The 8,834-nt window shown below is 50.5% G+C and overlaps 1 protein-coding gene across 1 annotated transcript; it reads left to right on the top strand.

The window, feature by feature from the left end:
• The first annotated feature begins 4,037 nt into the window (after window positions 1-4,037).
• On the top strand, window positions 4,038-6,677 carry SULT2B1 (sulfotransferase family, cytosolic, 2B, member 1). Its single transcript, XM_009330243.1, is given in 7 exon segments — window positions 4,038-4,173; window positions 4,477-4,544; window positions 4,600-4,686; window positions 5,078-5,204; window positions 5,732-5,838; window positions 5,914-6,094; window positions 6,523-6,677. Coding segments are annotated over 7 exon segments (861 nt in total).
• Window positions 6,678-8,834: the final 2,157 nt, after the last annotated feature.

Genomic DNA, 8,834 nt, shown 5'->3' with positions numbered 1-8,834 from the left:
GTGCAGGGACGTGCCTGGAGCACGTGTGTGGGCATGGGGACACGCGTGTGCCCGTGGGGACCCGCGTGTGGTGTGCAGGGACGTGCCTGGATCATGTGTGTGGGCATGGGGACACGCGTGTGCCTGTGGGGACCCACATGTGGTGTGCAGGGACGTGCCTGGAGCACGTGTGTGGGCATGGGGACACGCGTGTGCCCGTGGGGACCCGCGTGTGGTGTGCAGGGACGTGCCTGGATCATGTGTGTGGGCATGGGGACACGCGTGTGCATGTGGGGACACGCCTGTGCAGTGCAGGGACACGCCTGTGCAGTACAGGGACATGCCTGGAGCACGTGTGTGGGCATGGGGACCCGCGTGTGCAGTGCAGGGACACGCCTGGAGCGGATGGGTGTGTATGGGGACACGTGTGTGCCCGCAGGGACATCCTCAACTAGATCAGGTCGCTCAGAGCCCCGTCCAACCTGACCTGGAATGTTTCCAGGGATGGGGCATCCACCACCTCTCTGGGCAACCTGGGCCGGTGTTTCACCACCCGCAGCGTAAAAGGGAGGTGCGCAGCCCTGCTGCATCCAGCCCCAGCACCCAAAGGGTTCATCTTGTTTGGTCTCCACCCAAACTGGCCCTTTGGGGTTCACTACGGGGGAGCTCTGAGATGTTCCTACCACCCAACCCTCCATCCACCTCCCAAAGTGGCAATGCAAGAGGACTCAAGATAAACCAATAACACAAGACAATCACCACCAACCCTTAGGCAAACATTTTCAAAGAGCTCAAATACTTGCCCTTGGTTTGAAAAGGCTGTGAGTGACTCAAAGGACCCGCGGTTGCCACGAGGCAAAGCAAACAGGGAGCTACAAAGCCACTTGGAGCTGCACCAAGCAGGGAAATAAAAGAAACGCAGAAGCTGGTTGCAAAGCCACACCATGTTTCAAAAAATAAAATAAAAACAGAAAAAAAAGACAAACTGAGGTTGCAGATAACCACAATCGGAGGAGGTGAAGGAGGTCCTTGGAGGTGCCCAGTGCAATCAGCCCGGATGAGCATTGTCTCCATGTCTCTCCAGATTGCTTGGACCGCCTAGTGCAGCAACTCGATCTGCTGCATGCTTGGGATGCCGGGAAGGACTTGGCTTGCGGCAACTGGTGGAGGTTGAGGCATGATGACGTGGTGACATGGACCTCTTTGAGGCATTCCAACAGAGGACCACCATGCTAACCAGCCTGGAGGGCTGCACTTAGTCAGCACCTAAAAGTTGCCAGATTCCCTTTATATTCAGCGGCGAAGGGCAGGGAGTCACATCCCCGAGGCATCTCATGCCCCTCATAATCCCATCTGGGCATGTTGCTGCTCCCCATCACCTGTGAGCGCCACCAGGTGCCTCCAGAGAAGACCCAGAACTTGACTGATCCTGAAACAAACCACCTTTTGCCATCTCTGTCTTAGATTAACCATTCAGTGCCTACCCAGAGTGCCTCGCCAGTGCATCCCATCCAGGTGAGATCTGAAAAAGCACTGTTCCAAAACAGATATTAATATTTTTTCTGCTTTATTTCTGATTTTCCACCCAACTGGGGACAACGTCCTGTTGGACCTGCAGCAGCAGGGTAACTGCACGGCCTCCTGGAAAGCGTGATGTGTTTGATTTCTGTTCCGCTTTGGCACAAATGGGTTTTCTTTAATGAGACTTCACTCCTCTATTACTGCTTTAATTAATTTTGAAGTGGTAACTTCAGTTAATTAACTAATTTTAATTCATTCTAAATTGCTGTGGATTCTAGTTTGGGTAAGATTGGGTTTTCTTTCTAAAACCTGAGTGCTGAAGAAATTAATTTTTTATATTCATGCCTCATCACTATGTTTTAAAAGGCTAGCATGCATTCATTCGTTCTTAGCTTTTAAATATTGTTTAATTGCTATTCTGAGATGACAAGTTTGATTTGGAATTGTTGCACGTTAATATTTTTAATACTTGACAGTCTTTATAATTACAGGCTTTTCCTTAAAGTTTAACTTAAATGCCCTGGCTGCAGTTTAAAATCCTGTCTTTGCTTTTTTTTCTCTTTTTTCCCCCAGTAGCATGGATGGTTTTTTTTAATAAGAAAACTTAAAAATATCTGAAACTTAACACATTCATTTTTGGTTTTCTCTATATCTTAACTAACCAAACACTGCTTATAATGTTTTAATGCCTTTTAAAAATGATGTAATATGTATTTCTAAAATACAGACTGACATTTTTCAACTAACATTTTATCCGTGCCAAGGTGTTTACAAACATTTGTTATCTCATTTTTAATAATTAGTTATGCTAGTATACTTACTTTTTGGAGGTAGGGAAGCCTACGGTTATTTATTAACTGTTGATTATAAAAAACCTGATAGCTTTTTTTTTAGGTCTGTTCTGAAAAATGTAGATACCCGCTCAGATTGCAAAGAAAAAAAATTTGGTAACACTTCGAGGTTTTTCCTGTGTTTTTTAGTTTTGCTTAACTTGTTGCTTAACTCAAAGCAAGGAAGGTGATGGGTAGTCCCAAGGGTTAATTTTAATTTCCCACTTCCACTGTTAACCTCCTACCTGGGGGTGGCTTAACATTACTCTTTGAAGTGTTTAAACATTTCTTAATCCCATTTTCTCTCCTGTTTGCTTGGAAAACAAAGCAGGATCCAAAGGGAAATTGCTGGTTTAGTTGGTTGTCTTAAAAAAACAACTGTCCTATGCACTCAAAGCCAATATTTACTACTTCTCAAACACTGCGCGCGCCCCATGGACTTATTTTTCAGTCTACTTTTATCAGCATATCGCGTTACATAAAATTTTCAAAATAGCAGTTCTTTTGCAAGAAAGCAGAATACTTGCTGCATTCCTAGGGGAACATGTAGAAAATACTTTCAATTTTGCAGATGACTGCATGGCTGCCTTGTTTACAAGAAGCATTGGTTGCTTCTAATTAATGGCATTAAACATCCCCGTCCTTGGATCTACAGCAGACCATATAGTGCCTCAGTGGAGGAAGAACTTCTCTTCCTCTCCCTGTAGTGCAATCATGAAGGTTTTTAATGAAAAAGAAGATCTGGCCCATCCCTTATTGCTGTAGCAGCATCTCTGCCTTTCTGGGAAAGACTTTTTTTTTTGATGAGCCATTTTAATAATCTATTTTTTAATGCGTTTGTTAAATTTACTGGGATTTACTGGGAAATTTACTGGGAAAGGATCTTTAGCTCAGGGAAATTGTTTAATAGTGTATTTGGAGGAAAAGGTTAGGGTGGGTTAGGGTTAGGTGGGAGTTCAAAGGGGCATGGGAGAAAAGTGGGGTTCTTGCAGTGGGGTTGGAGTTCAGGGCAGAAGACACAGGACACCAGCTTCCCACCTCACCGTGCTCCCTAAAGGACCTACACTGGCGTGCTTCCCGCATCCCAGCCCACCCACCCCGTCCTCAGGAAGGGGATGCCTGCTGGACTTTGGATCTTGCTAATCTTTGCTCCAGAATGGTGGCACAAGGGCAGAAAACTTTCCCCTCCCCTTTTTATTCTCCCTCCAGCTCCTGGCACCTCCAAGGACCTGCAGCTCCCGGAGCAGAGCAAAGCTGGGTTTTGGGTACCAGACAGGGAAGTTCTACCTCCTATCAGCCTGACTGGCCAGAGATCCTGCAACGATGGCTGCTTGACGCCCCTCCAAGCTGTGAGGGCAGGCAAACACATGGGGCAGCAAGGGGAGGGATTTTTTTTAGCCCTAGAGCTCCTTAAATGCTCTACGAGCCGGCAGTTCCCCCATCCGCACAACCTGCTGTTGAGGTAGGGTCCCCATAAGGAAGGACTGGAGAGTATCCGGGTGGGTTATCCCGTAATACACATCCCACATCCCCAGCATCGGGGGATGCTGGGGATATGGGATGGCTGGGCTCCTATTTGGGACCTGCTATGGGGGGAAGAGGTTTCTTGGCTTGGAGTCAGCACCCTTACTCCGTCTCTCTCCCTCCCCATCATAGTGGTGCAGAGCTGCAGCACCTCATCCCCATCCCCACCCCCACCCAGACACGATGCCGGTCCGCTATGCGACATATGAAGGCATTAAGTTCCCCCCTGCCTACAACTCCGAGCACAGCTTGAGTTTCGCCCACAATGAGTTCCTCGTGTGGGACGGTGACATCTTCAATGTCACCTACCCCAAGTCTGGTACGAGGGGTGGACAGCGGGGCTGGCCAAGGGTGGAGAGGGGCAGGAGAGAGGTGAGGCCTTTGGAAATACCTCCAGGTGGTGTTCAGAAGGTGAATCTTCCCTTGTGGTGGGCAACAGGAATGTTTTTTAGGGGGGGTTTACCGCAGTGGTTGTGCATTGGCAGGGCAGCACCATATCTTGGTGGGGCACAGACTCAGTGCTGAGGGTGCCGCTGACCATGGAGCTGTGGCACAGTGACATCCTCCCATCCCGACCCCCTGGGCAGGGTCCTCTGCCCTGCATCTCTGCTTTCCCTGGCAGGCACCATGTGGATGACCAAGATCCTGAGCCTCATTTGCAGCCACAGCTGCCCTATCTGGAGCCGAACCGTCCTGAATTCTGACTGCATGCCCTGGTTCTCAACCGGTCTGGGTCTGGAGTCAGCCCTCAGCTACGCCCCTGCCTCACCTGCTGACCTGCTACCTCCCCAGGCACATCTTCCCCAAGTCCTTCTCCCATTCCAGCACCAAGGTGGGACAGGCACCCAAGGGGCTTCAAGGGGGACAGAAGGGCTGGGAAGACCATCACCCAGGATCTGAGGAACCTTGGCGTGAGGGGTGTTGGGTGAGGACCTTGGTGTTGGCCTAGGAGAGTGGTGAGTGTCCTCCATGCTCTCCAGATGGAAATATGCAGATCCCCATCTCACATCCTTCCCCTCTTGGATATTTTGGAGAGTCTCCAATGGCTCTAGGGGCCTTGTGTGTTCATGGAGACCCCTGCCCAAGGTCTGCGTGACTGAGTCTAGCACAGAGTTGGTCCTTGTGTGGCAGACCCCTCCATTTTCAGATCTACCCCAGTGCCAGGGCCTGCAGCTCTCCTTCCCCTCCGGGAGCATATCACTCCTGTACGCACTCTACCCCAGGTTATTTACACCCTACAGGATCCTCGAGATGTTGTCATTTCCTACTACTACTTTTCCAAGATGTGCAACAGCTATGAGGTTCCCACATCCTTCAAGCAATTCCTGAGGGACTTTCTGAATGGAAAGCGTGCATGTGGTTTGGGCCTTACTCAAGGCAAGAGGTGGGTGGGTGGTGTCTCCCATCACCTCTGGCTCAAGGGTCTCTTGCTACTGTCCTCTGATGATGGCTGTGAAGCCAAGCTTCCCATAGGATAGAGGTGAATGGCTCAGGAGGAAAGCAAAGCACTTCTGGAGAGACGCAGGCCCACAAAGCCCTCTTGTGCTTTGAAGCAGATGGAAAGTGGATTTCCCTGCCTTCTCCTGCAGAGTTCAGATACCTTCAGGAAGTCTTGGCCAAGAAGCCCTATAAAGCCCTGGCAGGACCTTACCCATGAGCCTTGCACACCTCTAGCCTCAACCTCTTACCACGGTGGAGGTAGCTGGAGAAGAACCCATTGCTCAGCTGCAATTGCAGTTGAACCTCCCAGTCCCACGTGCTCCCTGGACACCGTTGCTCTGTCCTGCATCGTGGCTGCCCTGCTCCCAACCTTGTGTGAACCCTCCTCAGCCTTGCACATCCCCTGCCCTGCCCTACTGCCTTTTGCCTCCCCTCAGTGCCCCGTGGCTCCTGGTTCAAACATGTCCAAGGCTGGATGGAGATGAAGGACACAGAGAATTTCTTCTTCATCACCTATGAAGAGCTGAAGCAGCTAGACACCTAGGCAGACCCTCCAGCTCCAAACATGTTGCTGTGTCACAAGCCACTTGGTGGTAACAGGCTCTGTCTGTCCCTGCAGGACCTGCACAGCAGTGTGAGACGTCTCTGCCGGTTCCTGGGGCAGGATTTGGATGATGATGCTGTCTCCTCAGTGGTGCAAAATGCCTCCTTCATGGCCATGTGGGAGAACCCAATGTGCAGCTCCATCCTGCTCCCCGCAGACATCATGGACCAGACGAAGGGCCAGTTCCTGAGGAAGGGTGAGCAAGAGGGACCCCATCACAACACTTCAGGGAGACCCCCCTGTCAGGTGTCCTCCCCCATGAGGACAGCCAGAGCGAGGGTGTCTTAGAGAGCCACATCACGGTGCATTTGGGTCTGAAGAATGGGGTCCATAGATTCATAGAATCGTAGGATAGAATCATGGAATAGTTTGGGTTGGAAGGGACCTTTAAAGGTCATCTAGTCCAACCCCCCTGCAATAAGCAGGGACATCTTCAACTAGATCAGGTTGCTCAGAGCCCCATCCAACCTGACCTTGAATGTTTCCAGGGTTGGTCTTCATTTTGGACAACCCCCTGGGAGGGTAGCCAGACCCAAGAGCTGAGCCTCTCCCCTTGTGCCTACAGAGCAGAGAGGGGGGCTGCGTGCTGGGGTGGGCTCTGAGCCCAAAACACTTCTTCCTCAGGCATCTGCGAGGACTGGGATAACCACTTCACAGTGGCACAGAGTGAGACCTTCGACAGGATCTACCGGGACAGGATGCAGGGCCAGAGCGTGACCTTTCCTTGGGACAGCATTAGGATTTGTCCCTATCTGAAGCCAGATAAGCACTGGGTATAAACCAGCCACCAACAACTAGGGTAACTGGTTGCTGTTGGACAGAGGGGGTTGTACCCATGGCTGCAAATGATACTGAACCTCAGTGTGCAAGCAATTAATTTCACAGAATCATAGAATCATTTAGGTTGGAAAAGACCTTTCAGATAATCAAGTCCAACCATAAACCAAACACTGCCAAGTCCACCACTAAACCACATCCCTAAGTGCCACATCTACACGTCTTTTAAATACCTCCAGGGTTGGTGACTCAACCACTTCCCTGCGCAGCCTGCTCCAATGCTTGACAACCCTTTCAGTGATGAAATTTTTCCTCACATCCAATCTAAACCTCCCCTGGCGCAACTTGAGGCCGTTTCCTCTCGTCCTATCGCTTGTTACTTGGGAAAAGAGACCGACACCCACCTCGCTACAACCTCCTTTCAGGTAGTTGTAGAGAGCGATGAGGTCTCCCCTCAGCCTCCTTTTCTCCAGGCTAAACAACCACAGTTCCCTCAGCCGCTCCTCACAGGACTTGTTCTCTAGACCCTTCACCAGCTTCATTGCTCTTCTTTGGACACACTCCAGCACTTTCTGCTGCACTTTTGCACCCTTTCTCCTTGGGAGGGCTTTTTCTCCTGGGTTGTGCCTCTCCTCTCTGTCCCATCCCTCTACCCTTTCTCCCCTGAGGCAGGCTCTAGGGTCTTCCAGGGTGGGACCCACCTCCCTGCCCTCCAACACATTCCTCTTCTGCAGGCAGAGGAGAGTAGCACATGCCTGAGAGCACACAGATGAAACATGTCCTGCCTGTCACATCCACTGGCCAGGGCACCTTGTTTGGGAGCTGCAACCAGCCAAAATGTTCTCTTGGGGCTGCTCATCGAACAGGAGAGCAGCAGGGAAAATGGGGAGGGCCGCTTCAATGCAGAGGTGTTTTGGGTGCGCTGCCGATACTAGCACAAATGGTGAGATAGATGATATTAATAATTGTCCTGGTTTCGGCAGGGATAGAGTTAATTTTCTTCCTAGTAGCTGGTACAGTGCTGTGTTTTGGATTTAGCATGAGAATAATGTTGATAACAGACCTATGTTTTAGTTGTTGCTGAGCAGTGCTTACACTAGTCGAGGACTTTTCAGCTCCTCATTCCCTGCCAGTGAGAAGCTGGGAGGGGGCACAGCCAGGACAGCTGACCCAAACAGGCCACAGGGATATTCCATACCATATGACGTCATTCTCTGTATATAAACTGCGGGCAGTTGGCTGGGGGAGGGGTGACGGCTGCTCGGGGACTGGCTGGGCATCGGTCGGCGGGTGGTGAGCAACTGCACTGTGTGTCACTTATTTTGTGTATTCTTTTATCATCATTATTATTATTATTATTTTCCCTTCCTTTTCTGTCCTATTAAACTGTCTTTATCTCTACCCACAAATTTTACTTTTTTTTCCCGATTCTCTCCCCCATCCCACTGGGAGGTGGGGAGTGAGCGAATGGCTGTGTGGTGTTTAGCTGCTGCCAAGTTAAACCACAACAATAATAAAGTCCGAGCAAAAGCAAGGCTGGCTGGCTGCCAGACCCCGGGGACCTGGAAGACCAGTCCGTCCCTTGCACGGGATGGGTTAAACAGCAGGATGGCAAAATATCCCCTCCTTTCCAGGCCAAGAATGAGAACTCTTCAAATACATAGGACATGTCCAAGACAGACATGCACGGTCAGCTCTAGGGCCAGAGTGCTGTGCAAGAGTTTAGGAAAGGGTGTGCGGACAAGACAGCGTGCCATTGCACCTCTCTTGATCCAGCCTGATAGAGCCTAGAGCAGGTGATGGGTTTCAATGAAACAAGGCCAGCTGTGCAAGACGCTGTGGGATTTAGAAGCACAGCCTTGTCTTTGTGCTGAAAGAGATGTCGTGCGGGATGGCACCTCCCTGGGGACCACGGCCAAAAGCATCACAGGTAGTCAGACTTCTAGAAAATTTAGATGATTGTCCCTACAAAGTGGCTTTGGGGAATCAATGAAGGGGAAGGGCCTTTGTGGATCTTGGCCAAGAGGTGTCTCTGTGGTTTGTGTACCCCCGAGCCTCCACAGAGCCTGCAGGGAAGCCCAGCTCCTTGCAGTGGCGCAGCTGCCAAAGTACTGCTTGTAATTAATGGCAGCCTTACTTCCTGACAGAGGCAGCCAGAG

This window comes from Pygoscelis adeliae, unplaced genomic scaffold, assembly GCF_000699105.1.
Source record: "Pygoscelis adeliae isolate BGI_AS28 unplaced genomic scaffold, ASM69910v1 Scaffold328, whole genome shotgun sequence".
Taxonomy (NCBI): Eukaryota; Metazoa; Chordata; class Aves; order Sphenisciformes; family Spheniscidae; genus Pygoscelis; species Pygoscelis adeliae.
This window is presented reverse-complemented; position numbering and strand designations above follow the sequence as displayed.